Source organism: Charadrius vociferus, unplaced genomic scaffold, assembly GCF_000708025.1.
Source record: "Charadrius vociferus isolate BGI_N301 unplaced genomic scaffold, ASM70802v2 scaffold45, whole genome shotgun sequence".
In the NCBI taxonomy this organism is placed as follows: domain Eukaryota; kingdom Metazoa; phylum Chordata; class Aves; order Charadriiformes; family Charadriidae; genus Charadrius; species Charadrius vociferus.
Genome location: NW_009648712.1, coordinates 2,720,146 through 2,745,438, shown reverse-complemented (window position 1 = coordinate 2,745,438; position 25,293 = coordinate 2,720,146). Strand labels below are relative to the sequence as shown.

At 39.1% G+C, this 25,293-nt stretch overlaps 1 protein-coding gene across 1 annotated transcript in view; it reads left to right on the top strand.

The window, feature by feature from the left end:
• Nucleotides 1-25,293, top strand: part of OSBPL1A (oxysterol binding protein-like 1A) — a 73,835-nt gene continuing 48,542 nt past the window's right edge. The window contains exons 1-14 of the mRNA XM_009886634.1: nucleotides 1-121; nucleotides 5,374-5,459; nucleotides 7,436-7,510; nucleotides 8,631-8,742; nucleotides 9,938-10,023; nucleotides 13,530-13,674; nucleotides 14,419-14,486; nucleotides 14,567-14,611; nucleotides 15,624-15,697; nucleotides 15,777-15,840; nucleotides 16,812-16,913; nucleotides 18,334-18,459; nucleotides 19,638-19,719; nucleotides 22,818-22,924. Coding sequence (XP_009884936.1) covers nucleotides 1-121; nucleotides 5,374-5,459; nucleotides 7,436-7,510; nucleotides 8,631-8,742; nucleotides 9,938-10,023; nucleotides 13,530-13,674; nucleotides 14,419-14,486; nucleotides 14,567-14,611; nucleotides 15,624-15,697; nucleotides 15,777-15,840; nucleotides 16,812-16,913; nucleotides 18,334-18,459; nucleotides 19,638-19,719; nucleotides 22,818-22,924 — 1,293 coding nt within the window. The remainder of the gene's footprint in view (nucleotides 122-5,373; nucleotides 5,460-7,435; nucleotides 7,511-8,630; nucleotides 8,743-9,937; nucleotides 10,024-13,529; nucleotides 13,675-14,418; nucleotides 14,487-14,566; nucleotides 14,612-15,623; nucleotides 15,698-15,776; nucleotides 15,841-16,811; nucleotides 16,914-18,333; nucleotides 18,460-19,637; nucleotides 19,720-22,817; nucleotides 22,925-25,293) is intronic.

Sequence of the window (25,293 nt, the reverse complement as noted above, 5' to 3'; positions counted from 1 at the left end):
ATGAGTACTGAAGCAGAACAGCAGCTTCTTCATGATGCTCGAAATGGAAATACTGAAGAAGTTAAACAGCTGTTGGATACCATGAACAAAGGAGAAATAAGCTTTGATATCAACTGTAAAGGTTAGTAGTCTACCTCAAATGTTTGTAACCTCACTGTTGAAGCCACAGGTAGTGAAACACTTACTGATAGCATAACCTTGCTTTCTTTGGAGTGCTCAACAGAGTAATAAAAACAGCTTATATAACTGCTTTTACCCTGTGACTCTTAAGGCTGTACTTGCATAGGGGAGAGATCATAAAAGCAGAGTACAGATAATTGTAATGTACAGAAAACCTCAGACTAATTCACAGAAGCTAGAAATATCAACAAAGAATCAGTACTTCTTTCTGCTTGGGTTCCTGCTTATGCCAACCGTGGATCTCTATAATATTAAACAAAATAGACCACGATGCCAGGGGATGGTTCAAGGAGGAAAAGAGCCTCCAACAAGGCTGCAGAGAAGATTAGGTAGTTTATTTGTGCTCTGCTAGGTGTGACTTTTTTTTTAACCCATCTTTCATTATCATTTAGTAGGAGCAGCTATGTCTCTTGCCACTTGCAGGAATGGTTGGAACAAGTGTGTACTTTTACCAAGTAACCTAGTGTAATGCTAATAGTAAAAAGAAAGTAAAATTGCCAGTCATCTGTGTCTGGGTCTTTGGCCAAAATCAAAGTTTTTCACATGCATAGCTAACATAGTTACGGCTAAGCATTAAGCCTTCAAACTGAGGGTGGATTTGCAACCTTGCTAGCAGTCGCAGACTGCCCTATTTCTTTATTCATTTAGTAGCTTCCTGTTTCTTTTTATTTACATGAATATGTTTCTGGTTGCTTCAAAAAAGCATGGTATTTCTGTCTTCAGCATTTAACTGTTAAGCAGCACTGAGAAAGCGGTGTTGCAAAGGGACAGTGGAGAGAGCAAGGATGCTTCCTCTCAGCCATCATAGAGGGAACACCTTGCCCTAAAGAGCAGGGAAGCCTGTTATCTGAGCAAGGTCTAGCCCTTTCTCAACTCTAGTTCTTAATCATCAGTTTACTCATCCTTTTGTTTGACTATTCAGCCATGTCTGTGTTTTCCCAATAGTTAATGTGCTTACCTCCAGAAAACAAGTTGTAAAACCCAAACCCTTATTACTTCATCTTCAGGGAGTTAGTTCATAATTTAAAGGGAGACTAGACAGAGCTTGATGGAGTTGAAGTCCTCCACCCGCACAAGCATGTCCTTTGCTTGTGCATTGTGAGTAGTGTCTAAACAGCTGAAATAAGAATACCTTAAGGTTCATGCAATGGTACCCATAAATAAGTTGCTGAAGTCTCTGGTGCTTAGAAGAGATTTCAGAGTGTGTCAGCTGTGTTCTTAAACACAATCTGAAGTCAAGAAAGCATAATGAAATGGCATAATCTCCAGTCCTGTATTATATCACGCAAACTGGCCTCTGGTCAGCATTCCTGCTCAAAGTGAAACATTAGTATTGTGAAAATTTGCAGCTAGGTAGAAGAGACTCATCTAATGAAGGGAAAGGTGCTTAGCTGTTACTCTTCCAGTTTAGCAATACGTGGCCAGCCAGCTAATACATGCTTGCTAATGGGAGGTCTAGGAAACTAGCAAGAACATGCTGGTGATAGTTTAGGTTAAAAAAAAAAAAAAATTCTGAATGTGGAGCCTACACAGTGAAATCTGTTCTCCAAGTTCTGGCTCTTCTAAATATTAGAGGACACAGAAGCATAACCCTAAAGTTTTCTCTGGGGAACTGTTCTGGTTGTGTGAAACTCTAGAGTTAAATCTCTATTCGTCCACAGTCACTTTTCAGAGATTGACCATTTCAATCATTTTGCTCCCATAGAGTACTCCATTGGAAATAGACAAATTCAGGCCAGCTTGTGCAGTATAACTACCCCTGCTATTCTGCCTATGAAAACCACTAGGTCTTGCTACAAATCCTGATCTGTTAGGCACTACCAGATAGTAATTGCACAACCACATGATGATTAACTAAAATACAGGTTGTAGGCTGTAACTGACTTTTTTCCAGCCCTCAATCTTCCTTCTCTTCCCTACAGCCTCTTGTCCTTCTGTCATTACCCTCTGGATGATCAGATATCCCTAGAAAGTTAGGGTATGGGGAATGTCTTCAATGTTGCAGCTGTTCCTTCAGGACTGGCATCTGATGTGGCAATGGCACTTGGCTTGGAATAATGCACTTTTGGAGCAGGTGGGAGGCTGTACTGGAGGTAGTGCAAACTTCCCCCAAAGCATGCCTTGAGAGACAGAAGTCTGACACATTAACGTGCCTGAGTGTCACAGTCCACCTTGAACGTCTTGTAAAACCTGTCTTGTCTTTCCAAGGGTGAGCTTATATCTGAGGCTGTGCTCTAGATTCACAAGTGTAAAGTCTGACATGAGTGATCCCAAACATCCTGATTTTAGCCAAAGTGAAGGAAGAGAAGAATAAACTCAGGCTTCTACTTTTTCTGTTGCGACTGGATTCTAGCCAGTCAACACTTGCAGATAAGCGAAACTTGCTTGATGAGTATCCAGTGAAATGATGTGAACTTCCATTTTGGTTTTCTCAGTTCACTGGTTTCAAAAGAAGGTATCCACATTAAAACCTGAGTTTCATCCAAAATGATTATATTTTCTAAGGCTATGCTGGCTTATTCTCTTTAAGTACAATAAAATAGAATATCTAGGACTTTGCAAAGTAAGGAAAGTGTAAAATAAGGTCAATGGTCAACAGTGCCTTATGCCAAAATATACATTTGAATGACTGCACAGTAGCCTGGCAGACGACAATGAGGAGATGACTGCCTAGTTTGTCTCTATTCTCAAGTATTAACCACTTGTTTAGAGACTTATAGCTGACTGGCATCAAAGCAAAGAACTGGGCGGGAGGGCTAGGGGAATTATTTTTTTTGTTGTGTTTGTTCTGTTTTCCTGTCTTTGCATTCTCCCCAGTGTAATGATGTCCTGGTTTAAAATAATAGTTTTAAAAAGAATTGCAAACACTTGTGGTAACTTGAAGAGAAGTAACAAATACCTCAAGTGCTTGAGAAGTAACTGGTCAGCTAACATCAGAAATGCAGACATTCAGAGAGGATGCAGAACAAGAGCCTCTGGCACTTTATTCAGTAAGAACTACAAATCTGGCTGGGTTCCTGATTATTTGGGTTTTTTTTCATGGCCAAATTCCTTGGTAGCAGCACTGTTTTGTCAGTGGTGTAACTAATGACTATCTTGGGCTAATTGTATGAATTCAGTGCAACTTGAACCTCTTTTATGTTCTTTGAAAGAACCTTCTTCCCTACTAGATTGAGGGGTAAATGTTAGTATGTTATCCAGCTTACATAGCCCCAGAATTAGTGACCCACACAGTATTTATATTCTGTGGTAACCATCAGTTACGTAGGGCAGGAACTCTGTTGAACGCCCAACTGGGATGAGAGGAAGATCCTAAATCTGGGGTTGGAACAACAGCAGGAGTTGAGAAGCAAGAGAACTGGATAGCAAAAGAAATAGCCAAAAGAGGGCAGAAATGTTAGCTGGAAACAATTATAAGAAATGGGAAAATATTTCGGCTGTGAACCACATTCTAATGTTAATTTGTAATATGAGAGCATAAAGAATGATGAACTTGCAAGACCAGGAGTTCTCTTTTTCCTTGTGCTAGTGGTATGTCCCCTCAGGGCAAACGTATGTTATGCATGTTCAAGACCTCAAGGCTTGAGGATATATGAAAAGGGAAAACTTAATGCTGTCAGTTACTTCAAAACCATTTCTAATGCCTCATTTTCACTTTGCTTCCAAATATGAAATGATAGCTTTTAGGTTGCACTTGGAATGCTGTGGGTCTGTTGCTTGGTAAAAACAAAGAGCAAATCAGCTTTTCTTAGTGCAATTGACTGTTGCAATTGGGAACTAGCATGAGTTGTTAAATTAGTAATCTCTAATACTTTTAATATCTTGCTTTTAAAAAAGTAATTGTAGGACAGTTCTTGAATTTCATTCATGCAGCCAGTCCTCCAGGACATGCTTTAAATGCTCTTTGAAGTATAAATGGTAGCTTCCTTTGCATGGCCAACTTCTGTGCCTGCTTCCTACTTCTGCTTATCATTCTTGCAGAGTCCTACAGCTCTAGATGGTACGTGAGTTCTGCAGTGCACAAAGATTTCAAATCATGATACTTAGTAAGGCGATCTTTATTAAAATTGAGTACAAACACAAGACAACAAAAAAACCCTAACATAAGGCCATCCCACCTGTTTTGGTTTGAATCATCTGTTTGGAAAGATGGGTAGTCCTACCTCTCATTTGTGTGCAGGATATAAAATCAGATAAACCAAACTGTTTTTTGATAAACGAGAAATATGTACTTGCATGTGCTAAAAGTAACTGAAGCTTCTTGCTAGTATTGAAGAACAAGGTATTACATTGTTATGGTTTGAGACACCCATAACAATTTGTTGTCATTTAGACAATCATTCTACCACCCAATGACCCCTCCCCACCCGGGAAGGGGAACCGGGGAAAAGCAAGGAAACCCAGGAGCTGAAGTATAAACAGATTTAATAGAATAAGATTAGATAATTAATAGCACTAAAGAACCAATATTGATCCTGACACCGATACAGAATATGCACAGATTATACTCAGCCAATTCTATCAGTAGGAAGCTGTGCACTCCCAGCAGTGGACAGCAAATGTCGGACACTGCGAGTGCTACAGCTTCAGGAGGAGGGGAAGGCCTCAGGAGTCTGGCGCCAGGGCACGAAGTTCTCAGGATGGCAGCCATCAAGGGAGAGAGAGAACTTTGCAGCAAACTTTCTAATTTATTGTGAATGTGACATTGATGGTATGAAATAATCCTGTTGGCCAGCTTGGGTCAAGTGCCCAGGTCTTGCTCTTCCTCATCCCTGCACCTGGCTAGCTCGAAAACACTGAGACCTTGAGACCCACACACCATAGCTGGCTGTAAAGTAAATATTTTCATGAATTCAGACACTGGAGTCTTCTAATACTTGGGAAAACTGCACTTTTAGAATAGAAATTAGTCCTGTGTCGCTCAAACCAGGACATACATGAAAACTGAAGTTTTAGTCTCCGTCAGATTACATGACTTTCTCCTTTCAGGAAGATTTTGTAGGTTTGAATCTAATGTTCTCAGACTGCATCCCAATTCAGTAATTCAGATGATGTTAATAGTATTGATGCTTCCAGCTGCCTTGCTCCTCTGTTACTGTGAAGAATGATCATCCACGCCAACCTCAAAGCATGTGACAAGATCTTTTTTTGTACTGTGTGATCAAAATTTAGTTTACCTGTTTTGTCTTTTAGGCAGAAGTAAATCTAATATGGGTTGGACACCTCTTCACCTTGCATGCTACTTCGGACATGCTGTTGTGGTAGAGGATTTGCTGAAGGTATATTTCTATTTGCCTCTGTATATAAGGCAGAAAATTCTTTGTTATGCTAGAAGCAGTATTTATGCAGGTTTTTGTGACAGAAGAAAGGCGGCTTTGTAGAGAGACCAATCCTACAATTTATCTGCATGTGACATAGAGGTAACTAAGCTGATTGTTAATACTAAGGAATGAAATAGTTGTGGTATTAAGATCAGCCTAGTTTACAAGGACCCAAAACAGTGGCACTGGAAGTTTATACAGTAGTATACAGCTGTTACTCTGAACAGTGTTTACAGTTCTCAGTATTTAGCTAACTTTTTCATTATGTATGTTTGTCTATGTAACCATCTGAATATAGGAATTAAAAATATATAGTGTATAGGTATACACTTGGGAAATCTTCAGCCCTTTTCAAACTCCCTGCATATTTGCATATAGTAAGCCAGCATCTGATACTAGCAATGCAAATATTTCAAGGGTCTGATCTAGCTTACTGTAGTGTATAAAGTATATAATTTAGGCAATTTCACTTGCTGAGTTGCAGGAGAGGTTAAAGTGTTTCAAATGAAAAAATCTGTGTTATCTACCTGGATGTTGTGCATAGAAGTACATCCAGAATTCTATGCAAAGTAATGTGTTTGTAGTTCTTTCCAGGCACAGGCTAATGTAGTTTGACTCATTATTTCAAAGATGTTAGAAAGAAATAATGAACTTTGAAATTATAAATCTCTATAGTCAAAGCTGACCTATTTTTATCTTCATAGCCACATCTGCACTGCGTTTGCAGTTGTTTCTTGCTGAGTTTATTTTTTTTTTTACCCTCAGCTGTTAAGGTAACTTCAACCAACCCTAAGTGTATTATACTGTATTCCTGTTTGAAAGGTTTTGCTGTAGATGGCAGGAACATACTAAACAGCCTCAGATGCAAACACAGCTAATCTGAGCTTGAATTTCATTCAGAATAAAGGCTGTCAGCCATAATCGTGACTAAAGCAGGAAATAAAGTTGAGATTTCTTTGAGAAATTCTTCTCTACCCTGCACACCTGCTCAGGAGATAACACTGCTCTCAATCCAAGAGGGCTACTTAAAACAAAGGTAAATTTTTGTCACTTAAGGCATTTATCAACACTTCCAAAGTTGGAAGAGTATGTATAACTTTGTGCTTTCTTCTCTGCTGATAGGGCTCTTGAAAGGGTATTGTTTTAAGAAGGAGTGGAGTAATAAAGGAGGCTGTGCACCTCTGAAAGCTACACGTATATAGGTATCTCTGTACTGGTGCCATAATTTTATGCTCAAAGAGCAAGTGAATGAGGTGTTATCAGAAACAGAGCTCTGGAACTAGAGTCAGGTTCCATCAGTTAACTTTAGGCAGGCAGCAGTGATCTGGTTAAATTATGTGATCTAAACATATGTGATAGAAAGAGGGCAGGACATATATAACTAACTTTTTGAAAGGTTAGGTAAAGTGGTGTAGACGAAATGCGTAAGGAAAAGAAGGGTAGGATTTCTTGGTTTTCTGGATCAATGCCTGCGCAAGCAGTCTGCCTTTCAGGGAAAAGGTGGAGAAAGTGTGTGACGATGAAGGGAGATTCAAGATAAAGATTGTAGAAGAGAAAAGGGAGGAGAAAGGTTAAGTTTCAAATGGTACTGACTTAATGCTGACATGGAAGTTTTCACTTCCAAGTGCAAGAGCGGTGATAGGTGCCTAGAGAGGATGCCGCTTGTTAAGTCAGGAGCACCAGGAGGCTGGTGAGAAGTGTGAGAGATGCCTGGAAAAATGCAGGAGGCTCTACCTTTTTGAAGCAGGTGATAGATCGCTGGTTATGAATCTTACATATGTACCCTGTTTCCAGGATGGCTGTGTTACAATTCTGATCTGACTTGCCACAAGTCCTACATTAGTGTCCTGTCTTCCCCCTTCCCCCAGTCTATGGAATAGCGATGTAATTCTTGTTGGAAGGACATTCAGATGTCTTTTGGTTTTGCTGTTTAGGCTGGTGCAGATGTGAATGTGCTGAATGATATGGGGGACACTCCACTCCATCGTGCAGCTTTCACGGGTCGTAAGGTAAAGTATGTTTGCTTTTTTTTATAGCCTCAATTACAGAATTATTAAGGAAATACTAGCAATTAGATCGCTTCAAAAAGATGTTTTTACAGCATCTAAAAATGACTTACTGTCTGTTTTGGTACAGTGTGTTCAAAAGATGTAGGCATATAGCCCAGCTGGTATATCCAAAACAAAACCTAGTACAAATATCTTTTCTTGAAGACGGGAGAAGACTGGTCCATGGTTTTCCTTGGTATACTTTGTCATATTTTTTTTTTTTTTTAGCTTTTTATTGGCGGAGATTTTGCTGGCAGACAGAAAGAAATAGTTCTTGTCTTCCACTGTAGCACTGTGCATCACTTGTATAACTAACTGATGCTCCTTCTGTTCTGCTTTTGCTGTGTTTCAGAGAAAATACTGAAGCATAGCACTACCTCTAGCTGCAGGTGCTAACTGCCATGTGGAAACCAGTGTAAAATCTCCCATCTGCTGCTGAAGTAAAACAGATTAATTTGTTTGTGCCTGGTACAATTGACACAGTAAAAGGAGGGATTTTTTTTCTCCTAACTAACTGCATAATTACATAGAGAGAAATCATAATGTTTTAATCTTAGTGGCTTCTAGAGGAGAAAAACTATAAATTAGGACGTGCTGGTCCATTTGGTGTCTGGAAGTACTGTTTCTTCATAGAAAACTAGAACTAAAGAGCTTTTTATAGGCCTGTAATGTGAGACTAGTTTGATTGCTATCCACATGCTGAACTAGTAGTACCTCTATGGATAACCTCTTGGCCCTTCTGAAGGAGTGACTACTTAGTCTCTTACCAAAAGATCCAATTGTACTATTTTAATCTGTCAAACTCCGTATTCATACCAGGTACATCAGCTTTTACATCAGAGTGTTTCTGTTCAGCTACAACTACTCTGTTAGCTCCTTCAGTCTGACTGACATGAGAGAAAAGGTTGCAGTTAGTCCCACTCTTCAATCTCTCTGAAACATCCCTTCCTGTTTTTGTAAGTCAGCAGTGGTGAGAAGCCGTTATAAAGCTCATCTTACAGGATGTCAATAGCTGGAAAGCCTGATTGTGGCCTTGCCATAACAGAGATGGATAAGCAGTGTTTTTCAAATTGTTTTCCAGGAGGTGGTGATGTTACTCTTGCAGCATAATGCTGATACTTCTATTGTTAATGGGAGTGGAGAGACAGCAAAAGAAGTTACTCATGATAAAGACATAAGGAATATGTTGGAAGGTAACTTTAATAGGTCACTGTTGTTTTGTTTGGTGTTTTTTTTTTTTTTCAACACTTGTACATGCTAAAAGCTGATTTTTCTCTTGCAAGTTACAGGAGCTCAATTGAATCTTCTCTTTAAATTTGGTCGTTAGAAAGAAAAATTATAGGTTTCGATTCTTGTCTGCAGTACTGACAGTTGGGTGTTTTGTTTTTTTTTTTTTTACAATATGTCTGCAACTGACTTGGACAGTTAAGTATCAGGAATGCTAATAGCATTATTCATGTAACTATTTCATTTCTGTTGGGGTAATCCTTGCTACAGCTCTGAATGGTACATGGCAGTCAAAGCCTTAGCTCACTGGAAAAGGAAAAACTCAAGTCAAGAAAAGTAAGTGATTTTGTGTCAACAAAATCATTAAAGGGCAAAATTCTGAATAGCTTGCAAAGGTGACCCAGTTTTTGGATCAAGTTTAGGACTTGCTATTGCAGTCTTGGAGGTTATGTTAAAAGGAAAAAAGTAAAAACCCTTCCCCTCGTTTCCTTCATTGCCTCACAGGTGTTGAAAGTGAGGGAGATGGTGTCCAAATACTTACTTAGGCTCACTGCTTATAGCTTTGGAGAGTTCAAGAACCCTGTTGCTTCCTGGTATTGTTATGCGATACCCCTAAATACTGCTAAAGCTCTGTGTCCACTACCACAAGACTCTATATGTGCAAAGGGATCTCTCTTCTGACTCTACGTGCAAATGCACAGCTAACAGTCCTTGTCACTGCTCATCTGCTGGATTGCTAGAGAATAATAAAATTTCTGTAGGATGATAGGAAAAGTAGAAGAGAAACTGAAAAGAACACAGGGAAGATCTGAGGGGATGTTCCATAGTTTCCCTGTTTTCCCTTTTACTAGGGAGTGGGTTTGGGTTGTAAATGTTTTTTTTTAAAAAAAAAACAACCAACAAACCCCACAACACTGCCCAAACACACATGCGTATACACACTCACACATCTTGTCAAATATAAGATGTTTTTGAACATATTTTTGCTCTGACACAGACTTTTTTCTGAATAAATATTCCATTTATACTGGTCCCAAATAAGTAATACTGGAAACTTTTGTTTCTCTAGCCTTGTTTTGATATGGTTTCTTGAATGCTGTACTTTTATATGTACTTGATACTTTATTGAGACAGACCTTAAATTTGGGTTTCTTTAAATAGCGGTGGAAAGGACACAAGAAAGGAAACTGGAAGAAGAGCTCTTAGGAGCAGCAAGAGAGGGGGAAACAGGGAAACTGACTGCCTTGGTAAGAATTCAAGTGCTTGCAATACTCTGTCAAGTGGTTCAATTCATAATGCTGATGTGACAACATGTGACATTAGGCCTTGCATTTCAAAGTGCTGTGACTCCAGAATATTAGTGCTGTGCACTGTGTTATGTTCGTAAGGTCCTGAATCCTCAAGGGTGTTGCAGCCTCCTTTTTGGAGGCTGCAAAACAATGGTTTTCAGCTTCTTCCATGTTATAGTTTTCTAAATACTCTTCAGTTAGTTGTAAATAGCAGTGTAACGGTTCTAGATCAACTAACATAAGCTTGTTATGTTGTTGTGGATACCCTAATGTCATGGATGCTTATGTTTTCACCACAGTATGGCCTATTTTAAATCTTGAAAGTAAGCTTTTGTTGTTAGCATCTGTTGCAGCTGAAGTCTCTAGTTTTTAATGGGCAGTCATCTGCACAACACAATTTCATGCTGAGCAGGACTTGAAAACTGTATACGTGTGCACATGGACTCTTGTAGTAATTCAAGCTGAACAATACCATGGCGTGGTAAGGCTGTCAGAGAAGCAAAAAGCAGAAGAATTGAGACTGGAGAGTGCCTCTGGAGATGATCTAGTCCAACTCCTGTTTGCAGAGCAGAATCTACTAGAGCGGGTTGCCCAGGACCATATGCAGTTGGGTTTTGAGGCAGGGTCTCGGTGCTTGAACTCAGGCTTTTGAGAGTCCTGAAGAGTTTCCCTGGAAGTAAGACGTGCAGTGTGGAACACTTTCTACATAGTTAGCAGCTTTAGTAATGCTTTTTAAGTCATCAAAGCAGTCTGAATTACTTACTTCTAATGGAAAATTCACAAATGTGAGATTTGTATATTGATAAATTTGACATTCTTGACTTTCCTGCCTAGAAGCCAGACTGAACACCTATTCAAAACTTGTTCTTTCCATCCTCTGAATTTATCTCCTCTAGTCTGAAGAGCCATTGTCTTTCTAACTCCTCCTTGCATGGAAACTGTTTTTAAATAGTTGGTCATCCTTGTAATTCTTACTTGTATGTTTTGTACTGTCCTTTTTGAAATTGAGAGAGAATCAGAGACATACACAGTATTTAAGATGTGGAAGAATAGTGCATTAATACACTGACATGATTGTATTAATTGAAATTAATACATTGGCATAAGTTATCTGTTCTTGATTCTGGTAACTTGTAACACTTGTTACGTTTGTTGGATGCCTGCTGACTAAGCCTTAAACTGATGTTGAAAAAATTAGAAAAAGGTGACTCCTCATAGAAAAATATCATTACAGAAATGTGCTTTCTCTCATTTGGCATTTAACCATGCATGCACATGTAACTCTTCCTGTTGTGAACATCTTCATTTCTAAGTGATTTTTTTTTTTTAATGTTTAGTATCACTGAGCTCTGTATAGGTGAAGACAGATATATGTTGACCTCTAAAACTTTTCAAAGTACATATGACATTTTTGACCCTGAGGCAGTTTTTAAGTCAAGTCATAACAGGTTTTTCTTGGAATCCTTCAGTGAATACTTGGACCTGTGACCACTGTGTTACAATTTTAAAACTTCTGCTAACTTGTGAAGTCCAAAGAACTTTCTTCATTTGTAGCTCTATGATGTAAATAACCTTGACTTTCCTACCCTTAAGTTAATACCTCTGGAAAATTTGTGTAGCTCTTCTGAACTGCCCTTTATCTTGAGAATTCATTATACTTTGCCTACTAATTTTAGGGCTTTTCTGCTCCCTACTGTATCTTAATTAGCAGACCATTATGCTCATGGAACTTTAGCTGCTTACATTTACTTTTATGTGAGAGCTAACACACCAGAATTTGTTCTCTACTGCCCTGCTTTGGCAACAGAGTGCCACTGACTTGAAAGATACCCTTTTATTGTTAATTCTCCTTTATCTTGATTATTTTTACCAAAAAAGACTGTACTGAGTTCTGTAACACAATTGTCTGGAAGAGATAACTTAATGGTGTAGTTTCTCTAAACCTTCTAATTGGACTTCAGACTATTTTTCTCCTCTTCCTGCATGTGCTTTAACTTTATAATTGCTCCTTCTATTGAAGGTTCTTGAAGTCAAATGGTAATGGTGGCTTTTGTGCTTCTGTCAAGATTTTCACTACATCAGGGTATGTTTTGCTACTAAAAGCTAGACCTTCAGTACCTGAATTTTAACCCAGGCTTTTTAGTCTATTTGAGGTAAAACCAGTGTGTTCTCTCTGTGAGTTCTCAAAAATGTGCTGTACATTTACATAAGTGACTGGAGAGCTTTTTATCTCAACGAGTTGATACATGAAACTTTATTCAAAATACTGCCTTGTAACAAGGTGTAAGCTGCTGAAAGCACAGGCATGTAGCTTAAAAGGTGTGGAGGCAGGAAGTCAGGAGAGGCTGAGATAAGGCAGATGTAAAACAGCTGGTCGCAAAAAGCTAAAACCCAGGAATCCTCAGGAACTCAAGTATTTGACCACAGTATTAATGAGGTTATACTTCCAAAAGCTGTTTCTTTGACTTGTGTTCTCTTTTCAGTTGAACTGTAAGTAACAGCTGTGGCAGTTTATTCTTTAGGATTATTTCTGAAACATATTTAAGGTGGTTACTGTTGATGCTAACTTAAATTGCTGCCACGGGAATTTTGTTATTATGGAGTAATTTCTGTAAGATGGCAAATGGCTCTGCAGAAGGCTTAAACTTTGTTTCTCTGATGTTACATAGAGTGGTTTGGGTTGGAGGGAACCTTTAAAGATCATCTAGTCCAACCCCCATGTACACATCCAACAACTGCATATTTGAGTAGAAGTGTAGTGGTATTTTAGGGTGGTTAGTAGTGTCATGTTTAATGACCCTTCTCTTTGGGGTCAGTTTCTGAAAACATTTATATTATGTCCAAGTAAAACTCAGGGTTTTTTTTTTTTTTTTTCTTCAGTTACATAGCTGCTCTAATCTTAAGTTGTCACAATAGTTAGACTTCAGAATGCAGCAAACTTGTTTGTGTAACACTGCTTACACTAGGAGCTCCTAAATAGCCTAGGATAGCATTGTCACTGAGGCTGGCAGGCCTGCCACCCTTCTGTACAAAGTTCTTACAGTCTGGATTTAGCACTGGCTTGTGCTAACTTTCAGACTGTGCCTGGGAGTCTTCTATGGAGAGCAGTAGATTTCAGCAGTAGAATCAAACAAGGCCATTCTAGCAATATAAATGACTGAACTGCAGTGCTGGGGAACTCTCTCTGGCACTCTGCAAGTCAGCAGTATAAATGTTTCCATGTTGTGCAGTAGAGGTGGAAGGAGTATAGCAAGCAAAAAAACCTAAACAGTTCCTTACTCTAGTTCAGCATCTTGTTTGATTGTTGTAGTCCTTGCCTTCTCATAACACTTGCTACATCCCCTCTTTGTTGCTAGATCTACACTGAAGCATCCTAGTTAGGAACAGCTAACTTCCAAAAGAATGAATGTGGCATCTGCAGAGGGAGGAAGACTGATAAGTAAGCAAAACTTTGTTTTTTCCAGTTGAACAAGCCCAAACCACCCGATATAAACTGTACAGACCAGATGGGGAACACACCATTGCATTGTGCAGCATACCGTGCCCATAAGCACTGTGCATTGAAACTTCTAAAAAATGGAGCAGATCCTAAAATAAAAAACAAAAATGGTGAGTACCAAATAGAAGTACATGAAGTGTTAAGAGGAGACAGAAACTTAACAGCTTCTATAAGCTATGTTACTTACCAATCAACGTTCAGGAAAAATCTTATAGTGCTTTACAAGTTTTGTATCACTAATAAAGGAAGCCCAGCACTGACTAGATTGCAAGAGACTTAAAAGCTGTAGCAAAATACTTACATATGCTTTTATTTTCCAAACTTACCCATTTCTAGAAAATGTACCTGCTGTCTGTCTTAACCATGAAATGTGCCTGGCTTCTGTTTTCTTGGTGCTAAACACTGAAAACAGGTAACAAAAATGTGCTAAGATTGAAGATGCAGCCAAGACAAAGTGACTCTTCAGAAAGTGGCTTCTAATGAAAGCAAATCCAGGAAAACTTTACACAGATGTTATGCAAACTGTGTACTTGTAATTTGATTAAAGATGCCTCTGTTTGTGAATGTTCTGAACTGTTTTATATAGCTGAAGAGCTAAAAACAAACTTAATAAGTAAGAGCAAAGCCCTCTCTGTGGGTAGTAGAACTCTGAAGGACATTCCAGTGCACTGAAGTTCAGAGCCTTTTTAATCTTCTGCCCCTGAGAAGCTCATGTTCCCCAATTCCAAGTAAACATAGAAGCTTGTGGGACCAAACTTTAATGGGTAGACACAGTGTCAGAGTGATGATTACTGTTAAGTACATCTAGGTTTATTTGCATCAAATTCTCATGCCTTGTCTTGGTTACTAAACAGATCAGACACCCCTCGATCTAGCCCAAGGTGCAGAAATGAAACTGATACTGGGAGGTAAAACTGGAAAGGTAGGAAGTTTTGTATCCATTTAAAATGCCAAGGCTGTCTAGTTGAAGCAATTCCTACACGAGCTTTAATTTCTATGCAGGTTATCAACAAACCCCTGAGACGATACGAAGGTCTCCTATGGAAGGTATGTCTTAATTCCTTTTCTAAAATAGCTTATAAGATCTCAAAGTATGTCCTTTCCTGTATTTAAGTGAGAGCTGATGAATGATGGAACTTTTCAATAATACATTTGTTAAATGACTTGACTTTAATGTAGTATATTGGATAAATCATAGATGGGCCGGCTGGGTGGAGCAGTTACTAGATTCATGGCACTCTGATATTAACCTCAGTCCCTAAAATCTCTCTTCATTTCTTGGTAGTTTTTATTGCAAAGCTTCACTGTAGTAAGTTTTTGTTCTTTGTCTGTGTGGCGGGCAAAATGTTTTGGTTTTTTTTTCTTTACTGAATAGATGTCTTAATATTCAATAATCTATGACTAATATTCTGTCACAAGTTCACCACCTTCTGGAAATTTTAAAACTTAGAGGGAAGATGTCAGTCAAATGGTTGTTTAAAACTTGTTTTGCTCTGATACTCAAGTGAATCTCTTCTCCCATGTTAAGTTTTCTCAGTCTTCTACATGAATGCTTAATTTTTATGTTCCTTAATTAAATCTTTAAAGTTTTATTCAGTGTAAATTTTCCTATGTATTCACTCACAGTTGTAATGTAAAGAACTGTTTTTAAACCAGAACTATGTACTAAAGCTTGTGAAAGGTAAAATGTTGTAGTTGGATATTTCAACATGGTTTGTTTCTCATTTGATTTTGTAAGGTGGAACTGTGTGGTGATCAACAACACCTGTTAAAATGTAGCATTTTAATATTTCTGTTCTTACTGAATAGCAGACTCAACAAAACTTTTTTGTCTTTAGGTATTTAAAAAAAAAAGAGTAGCAGTGTAATTGCAAAGTATTCTCAGGTTACTGTGATCACCAAGATACATAAAACCTAAAATGTTTTTGTAATGACTGCCAGTTTTATGTAATAGCCTTCAAGCTATCAAACTTACTGGGAATAGTAACTCTTCAGCTGTTAACCTCACCTGGCCTCTTCTGTTTTGTTTTGGTTTTTTTTTTCTTAATTACTTTTTTAGAGCTCAAGATTTTTTGGTTGGAAGCTCTACTGGATAGTTCTAGAACATGGAGTCCTTTCCTGGTATCGGAGACAGTAAGTTCTGTGTTTGAATTTCTGAAAAGCGATTTAAATAATTCCCATCTTCAATTTATTAAATCTTTTTCTTTCAAAGAGCTGATGCAGTGAATAATGATCATCGTCAGGGATGCAAGCATCTAACACAAGCTGTCTGCACGGTAGGAAGTAAAATGACTTGTCACTACTGTTGTTTTTCATGTGCTGATGTTCCATACCTAGACAATGAAAACTTCAGATAAGTTGGTAAGCGTGTCTTTGTTATAAAAAAAAAAAAGTAAGAAGCTTGTGCTGTTGCAAGAAACACCTGTTTTTGTCAAGCAAAGTATTCTTGTATATAAAGTGGCCATAAAGCTCCTCTGCTTCTTTCCAGTCTCAAAGATTTAAACAAACATAAGGCTTCCTAAAAGCATGCCTCTTCAGTTGTGCAAAACAGCTGTTTGGAGCATGTGATGCAGAATAGCAAAGCTGTAGTTCCTCCTGTAGCTAACACTGGCTGCTTGTGACTGATTGTGTAACTTAAGTTGATTTCAGTTGGAGAACTGATCAATTCTGAAGGTGACTTTTGGAAAACTTCCTTAAATTCTATGATGCTTGTGGTAATCTCTCTTGGAAGCAATGAACAGAGGACAGAGGGAAAGCAGGCCACGTGTCATTTATAATACAGAGGAAGAGGAAGTGTTTAAGGAAAATAAATTTAGGTTCATTTCAATACTTTCTACTCTATAACTTGTCATAGTTCTATAGATTGGCACCACAAGTTCTATTTTAACTAGTTATATATTCTTACTATATGAAAAGTGACCCTTACTTTTCTTTATCTATAAATCCCTTAATACTGGTGGTCTTGCACCATTGATGAGATTTTGTCTGAATCAAGTGCTGACAATATATGCAAATATAATATTTTGACATAGGAGGACGTCTATGTTCTCATTCATGATGTAAAGTGCAAGACAGCACACTTCGCAGAACTGTTCTGACCAAGCTTTTTGTAAACTATAGTTGTTTCACATCAAAACTGAAGCAAAAACTTGAGTTAACAGTAATTCTGTACCTTGCTTACTCTTAACAGTTTTGTCTTTTCTTACCGATTCATCATAGAAATTTTCTTTTCTCCACATTCCTTTAGGTAAAATCTACAGACAGTTGCTTCTTTTCTGTCAGATGTTTTGATGACACTGTTCATCGTTTCAAGATTCCTAACAATAGCCTTTCTTCTCAAACTAGAGAGGTAATAATGATTCTTTATCAAAGGCTTTAAAATGTAATAACTTCTGTAATTAATAATTTGCATACCACTTGCTATGGATGCAGTAGCAATGGGTTCAGTAGTTTGATCATCAAGACCTGGTAACATAAGTGCATATATTGAATCTTTTAGCACGACTATAGACTAAATAGCAAAAAATGGACAGATACTTGTTCTCTTTAAAATTAGTGCCACCTTGTTTTCCAGCTCTGTGCCTGCATTATGCCTTCCTCTTTTTCTTTAACTTCTCCATGTGGTAAACCTCTATTGCAACTTCCTTCTGTTGCACTTTCGTTCATTATCCTGAACAAAAGAATGTTTAATGTTACATTATACTCAGCCATTGCCTAAGGTGACCTAATAAATTATATTTTTCGTAAAAGGTGGGTCTGAAATGAGAGAAAAACTTTTTTTAGGGTTGTTTGTCATGTAGTTACTATTGTACTTCTATAGGTGTACTAACTGGAGTTGAAGTAGGGGTAGAGACAACTGGGGTACTGTGACCAGTTCTGGGCTCCCTGCTACAAGGGAGATCCGGACATGTTGAAGAGAGCCCAACAAAGGGCCACTGAGATGATTAAAGGGACCAGAGCATCTCTAATACTAGGAAAGGCTGAGAGCTGGGACTGCTGAGCCTGGAGAAGGCTCAGGGGAATCTTGTCAATGTAGATAAATACCTCAAGGGAGGGTGCAGAGAAGATGGAGCCAGGCTCTTTTCACTGGTGCTGGGTGACAGGACCTGTGGCAATGGGCACAAACTGAAACAGAGGAGGTTCCCTCTGAATGTAAGAAAAAATGTGGGGGTGACTGAGCACTGGCAGAGATTGCCCGGAGAGGTTGTGGAGTCTCCATCTTTGGAGATACTCAATAGCTGTCTTGATATGGTCCTGGGCAACTGTCTCTACGTGGCCCTGCTTGAGCAGGGAAGTTGGACCAGAGGACCTCCAGAGATCCCTTCCAACCTGATTCTATGAACAGAAAAACAATCTACCCATTAATTATAATAGTGCTTAAGGTTTTGGACACAGAGTTAGTCATGCATAAGAAGGCAAAATCTGTTACAGGGACCTTGCTGCCTGAACAGAAACCCAAAGATGCAAAATACATTCCCTTCAGTCTTAATTGATGTGACTGTGACCTTGGATAGACTGAGGTGTGGGTGGCATTTGTCCTTAAAGTTTGATCAGTTATGTCCTAGACAGCATTCTGACCAGAGTATCTCATCCTGAATATGTTACGATTTTGACAATCAATTTTTCTGCTCATTATGGTATCTAATTTTATTAATGAATATCTTATTCATATCAATAGAAAATTTTAATTTGTTCTTTTGCATGTATGCTGTTGCCTTCCAGGGATGACCTTTGAAATGTGTAACTCTTTTTTTTTTTTTTCCATTCAGAGTTGGCTGGAAGCAATAGAAGACCACTCTGCGTATAGCACTCATTACTGCACACAGGAACAGTTGAGTAGTGATGATGAGGAAGAAGATACGGTATCTGTTACAGACCTACAGGATACTCTAAAAGTATGTATTGAGTACTTACGTGGCTCATGCATCTAGGCAGTTGCACATTAGTACTGCTTTGTATTGGAGTACTTTAGTGTACTTTTAGCCAAAAGTAATGATTCTTTGTTTCCATGGATGCATAAATGCTACTTGTGTTTGCACTGCTTACTGTCGTGTATTTCTGTTTGGATTGTATGCATAAAATGGCACGTTTGTCATAGCTACAGGGTTCTGTTTTTCAGTTCTACCAGCACTACTGCAAGGTAGAAAGTTGCTTGAGACTTTCAGCCAGGAGAGGGAGCCTTGCGTACTGTACTTTGTTACCTTCCATTCTTGCTGTCACTAAGCTAACTGTCAGTGAGTTCTGCCTCCCTAAAAGAGGCAATGAAATGGCTTAGAATTGATTCTTTAACACCTCAGATCACATTAGAGGCATTGTACAGTGATTATTCAGACCTGCAATGGAAATGAGTCTTCCTTGATAATTCTGGCATTCAGCCAGTGATTCTTGCCTTTTGCCATACATATACTTCTAAAACCTTTTACTTTAAGGGAAAGGTGACACTGCAACACAAAAATCTTCATGTGACCGAACTCAAAGTAGCTTGTACCATACCTTTTGGTACAAGAACTCAAAGTAGCTCATGGCAGAAAGGAGATGGGAGGATAACTGCTGCTGGCAGTTCCCAGCAGCCTACAGAATAAATGGTATTATCTAATAGATAACTGTCTCCAAGTTCAAATGCAGACTTGGAATATGATCTTGGGGTGGGTTCCTGCATGTTGCTGTACTTGCCATACATCAGTTAACCTATGTGCTTGCTTATTTTGGCCTTAGGCTTGTCAAAGAACAAGCAATCACTTTTCTTAAGTTTTCAAACTTTTTATTAAAAAAGGGGGGAAATGCAAAAGCACTACATACAACATAGCTTTGGGGGTTTAGTTTGCTATGCTAATACAAACAAAAGCCGGTCAGCAATATTATGGGCATAAATCTTTTCTGTTTGCTTGTGTGCCTTTGAAGCTACTTGAAGTAATTTCTCTCGGTTTTAATGTATCAGTCTCTGTCACTGGGAATCTTTGTCAAGATTTAATGCTCTACAAATTAAAAAAAAATTCACTGTAGTTAAGAGAATAAACACACACTTCCCTGAGAACAAGGCACTTCTGAACTAGCTATCTTTGCTGTCTTTCAGAAAGCACAAGCATGTCAACAAAGACTCAGTAAAGAGATTTCAGACTTTATTGCAATGGTTAAATCTTCGGATGCTACAAAAGGTAAAACTTATTCTTCTAAAATGCAGTTTGTTACCAGGCAACTAATTTTTTCTTTTAAGCAGCACATGCTTTAATTTCACTGAAATTAAATTTTCAGGAGCTTGAAAATACAGGACTGTTTTCTTCGTTGAAAAAGATTCAAATAAAGTAACATTATAATAATTGCTAAGAACTAAGATTTCAGATTTGGAGAAACAACTAAGACGTATGTTGATTGAAAGAAATTTATTGGTCACTGTAAATGTAGTGAAACTGCTTTTAGATATAGCACTTACTGAGTAGTATAATAAGAATATAATGTAAGGGTTCACTTTCAAGGTTTTAAAAATCTATAGCTAGTAGCTTACTGCAGAGCATAAGTGACCCCTGACAGGTACAGAGAACTAGCTATCTTGCTGTAGCTTTCCCCTGTAAAAAAACTTGTCTTGTAGTGACTAGTAACACAACAAAAGCTGGGGTATGATAAACAGGATGTGAGGTGAAATCACAAAACTGCACTGGAGGCATGCTGTGACAGAATATATTCCACAGGCTTCTGCCATGAGTTTTATGCCAGATTTGAACTTCTCGGGCTTCATTTTAAATAATAACACTTAAATTAACATGTACCTGGATTTTTGCAGCATAACTGCCAAAAAAATAGAACAGGCATCAAGCTGTTGGAGATTAGAACTTGTTTCATTTAATGCCTTAAATGTGTACAGAAGTTGCTCATGTATTAAACAGACAAAGGAGTTCTGTAAGACCATTTAACTGTTGCTCGTTTGAGTCCAAATCCTAGTTACATATTGTGACTAAAACTGACGAAGCTCAAACTGGAGAACAAGTTTTTTATCTGTATACATCCATAGTCTGTAATAGAATAGCAGTTTTGGGAGGAAAAAAAGTTCTTACATTCCTGTACCTTCCAAAAAGAAATCTAAAATACCGCTTTTTCTCCATATGCTATTGGGGTAAGTTACTGTGTGATATTATCCTATCTTGCACTACCTTTTTACTGAATTTTTATTTCACAAAGAAGAGTCAGGTTTCATGGCACAGGTGTTTTATTGGGAAGCCTTTGTAATTAATACAAAAAACTGAATTCCTCACAAAAAAAATCAGTTTGAAAATTAGTAGGAGGTGGATAAATTCCCTTTGGTAAATGTAGGGGCAGTTTCTCTGCTCAAAGGTTGCCCAAGGCCTTAGGTTGTCCAGTCTGGCCTTTAAACACCTCCAGGGGTGGAGCTTCCACAATTTCTCTGGGCAACCGGTTCCAGTGCCTTACCACCCTCAAAGTGAAAAATTTCTTCCTAGTATCTAATCTAAATCTACCTTCTTCCCGTTTGAAGCCACTCCTCCTTGTCCTATCACTACATGCCCTTGTAAAAAGTGCCTCTCCAGCTCTCCTGGTAGGCCCCCTTCAGGTACTGGAAGGCTGCTATAAAGTCTACCCGGAGCCTTCTCTTCTCCAGGCTGAACAACCCCAACTCTCTCAGCCTGTCTTCACAGGAGAGGTGCTCCAGCCCTCTGATCATCCTCATGACCTTCCTCTGGACTTGCTCTAACAGGTCCATGTCTTTCCTATGTTGAGGGCTCCAGAGCTGGACACAGTACTCCAGGTGGTGTCTCACCAGAGTAGAGTAGAGGGGGAGAATCACCTCCCTTGACCTGCTGGCCACACTTCTGATGCAGCCAAGAATACCGTTGGCCTTCCAGGCTGCAATCGCACATTGCTGGCTCATGTTGAACTTCTCATCAATCAGCACCCCCAGGTCCTTCTCCTCCGGGCTGTCCTCAATCCATTCTCTGCCCAGCCTGTATGTGTGCTTGGGATTGCCCTGACCCAGGTGCAGGGCCTTGCACTTGGCCAGGTTGAACTTCAAGAGGTTGGCATGGGCCCACCTCTCCAGCCTGTCCAGGCCCCTCTAGATGGCATCCCTCCCCTCCAGTGTGTCTACCTTGCCACACACTTGGTATCATTGGCAAACCTGCTGAGGGAGCACTCAATCCCACTGTCCATGTCACCAATAAAGATGTTGAACAGCACAGGTCCCAGTACCAACCCCTGGGGAACATCACTTGTAACTGGTCTCCACTTGGACATCGAGCTGTTGACCACAACTCTTTGAGTGTGACCATCCAGCAAGTTCCTTATCAACTGAGTAGTCCATTTATCAAATCCATGTCTTTCCAATTTAGAGACCAGGATATTGTGTGGTACAGTGTCAAACACTTTGCACAAATCCAGGTAGATGACATTCCCTTGTCCGCTACTGTTGTAACCCCCTCAGAGAAGGCCACCAGATTGGTCAGCGTGACTTGCCCTTGGTGAAGCCATGTTGGCTGCTACCAGACACCTCCTTATTTTCCATGTGCCTTAGCAGAGTTTCTGGGAGGATCTGCTCCATAATCTTTCCAGGCACAGATGTGAGATTGACTGGCCTGTAGTTTCCTGGGTCTTCCTTTTTTCCCTTTTTGAAAATAGGGGTTATGTTTCCCCTTTTGCAGTCGGCAGGAGCCTTACCAGACTGCCCTGACTTCTCAAATATGATGGATAGTGGCTTAGCAACTTCACCTGCCAGTTCCCTCAGGACTTGTGGATGTATCTCGTCAGGTCCCATGGACTTGTGCACCTTCAGGTTCCTCAGGTGGTCTCGTATTTGATCTTCATCTACAGTGGGTGGTTTTTCATTTTCCCAGTTCTAACTTATATTAAACCAGTGCAGTATCCTTTGTATTTGAATTCTGTAACCTGGCAACTTTGAGGCTTTTAAATCTAGAAATTGGTTAAAAGGCAGTTGTTGATAGTCATTTTGCCAGTGCCTTGCTTACATAGCCTTGATTATATACCTCTGCTTTCTAAGCCATGCTGAAAGAGAAACTTGGTCCATTCATGTGCTGCTTATACCAGTACTAGGCAAAGGATATAAAAGAAAGAACTTACGTTTCTTCAGCGCTACTTTTGTTTGCTCTTTCCTCACACAGATCTCAACAGTGCATCAGCCTTCCTGTAAAATATGAATATTCATGTCTGTATTACTTGGAGGAAAAAATAATTAATAGAATCCTGTAGTTTACAGTGTCCCCCTAAGGCTACTAATCTTTTGTGCTTTCAGGAATATCTTCTCCCCTCCTGCAAAAAGTTGATGTGGTCTCTGAAGTATCCCAGGAAACATGTGAGGCCCTGGCTGACTGCCTCAACCTATTCACAAAGCAAGAAGGGGTATGTATTGTGCTGCGTGGATCTATAAAGGACCTGAATAGCTTAGTATATTTTGCTAGTTTCCTGCTTACATGTTGAAAAAAGAAATACACACATCCATAGAACTTCATATTGTTGGTAAGCTGTCCTTTTTCCAATGAAAACTCGTGCTTCTAGAGAAAGAGTAGTTCAGTTCCTCTACAAAAGGATACTAGTATTTGAGCGTTCAGAAGAATCTCAGATTTTGTTTGCAAACTGCTGCTTGGTAATGCTCGAACTGAATGCCTGAATTCAATATAACAGTTGCTTTGCTGATTTGAAGGTTAAAATACTGAGAAAATTAATCTTTTTTTTTTTTCTACTGGTGAACTGAAGTGTTGAACAGTATTGCTTCTGAATTTGTTTTTCAGACCATGTGCTTAGTGGGTGTGCGAATGCTATCTATTGAACTTCTGGCTTTCCCAGTGACAAATATCTTGTATGGTGTTAAACATAACACAAATGCTCCAATTTGGGAATATATGTCAAACTCATTAATTCCTGGTGTAGGAGATTTGACATTTTTTTTCCCCATCTAGAAGATACCCTAGTACCATGGAATAAGTGTGTCTTCCTGTATCGTGGTAACAGTAATCCCTCAGTTAAGCTCTTGTTGTCATCAGTAAGCTGTGTTTCAAAATGAGGTTTGTGTTGGTGCTGTTAGTCTTCCAGTTATTTAACAGTGAGCTGCAAACACTGACTCCATTGTCTTGGTTTGGTTTAAGATATTTTTTTTCCATTCCGTTCGAAGCCTTTTTGTCTCCAGTCACAAGTCCTCTAGACTTACTTGAAGTCAGCTCTAGCAGAGTGGAACAAGCATTGTTTTTTCACATTGAGTTTTTCTTTAAGAAAATCTAATATTAAAGTTGCCAGTTCCATTTGTGGATGAGGGGGAAACTGTTACAGCAGTGGGTGTATAGTGTTAGTATTCCTTAATTGTGTTGGCATCTTGCTTCAAGCCAGACTAAAATAGCTTTCCAGAGGGGAGTATGGCAAAACATATGGTGAAACTGTAATTTCACCTTACTTGAACTTGAGCAGTCTCAGTAGGTGTTACAGAGGCCTTATTTTAATCTAGAAGCACAGAGATTTGGGCACAGAGGAATAGGCTGAGGTGTGAACTTTCTACCACAGCTAGTGGAATCAGTCGGTCATGACAGAGGGAGAAGATGTGATCCTGGAGAGTTTTGTCTTGGTATTTTTAAACTTCAAACTATTGCGATTCCAGAAGATAACGCAGGCTTTTAAAGATGCCATAAGCTCATAAGGGAAATTACAGCAGCAATCTCTTCCGAAGACTTGAACTTTTCCAAAAAAATTATGTTCCTCGAGCATTACTGTTCTTAAACCCACCGCATTTGGTTTCATCGTCTTTTTATAAGACAGAGCCCTGTTCTTTGCCATTCAGTGTTGATGTCTAGATTGTAGTTCCGTTGGCATTGCAAAAGCAATATATTGGGTTCTGCATTAGCAAGTGATAGGACCCCAATCAAAGGCTGTAATATTCCTTCCAAGTATATTGAATAGTAAAGCATAACTCTAAAGTATCAAACTGTAATATAAAAACACTTGTGTAAAATACTCTACAAAATATCTTTTTTTAGTGTTAGTTTCTCTTCCAATTATGATCTCAATAATGAAGTTATGGCTTAGGTGTTGTGAAATGTTTGGAAACAACTGGCATGAATGCTCTGCTCTGGCAATAGCTGGCTGCTGTTAACTTAAAACTGCCAAACTACCTTCGGGAAAGGTTAACTCTACAACTGTTCTACAGGCTGCTTTCCTGCCTGTCCTGGTGTTGCAAGCCCTCTTTTTGTTGTCAACTGGACTGTTTGACTGCAGTTTGTGTTGCTGACACTCCTTGATAGGACTCCTTCCTATAATTAAAAGGAATTAATTGCTCCACGGTATCTTTCTGCTCTATTGTGTGTGTCCCATGAAATCAGGTTCTCCCTAGAACGAACGTTTTCTCAAGCTTGGTACCTTTTTATCTTGCCTCTTTAAGGAGAATTCTTTTTCCTCTAACTTAAATTGTCAGCATACCAGAAGTCACTGCTTGACTAACGAGGAGAGGCTGCTAACTTAAGAAAGGATCACCGCAGCGACCGCACTTTTTTGCCTTTTAGAGAAGACTTTTTGTTTGGTATTGCCCATCTCTGCTCTATGTAAATTGTAGCGTAATCGTGCAATATGCAAATGAAACTCCTAATACAGCACTAAAGAAGGAGGGGGAAGAAGAGCTAAAGGTTCAACTCTCTTCTACTCGCGTTAGAAATGGCGCAGGAGCGCGATACCCAAACGCTCCGTCTGTCCGCCGCTTCTCTCTCGGTGCCGCCGTGCAGGGCCCCGCG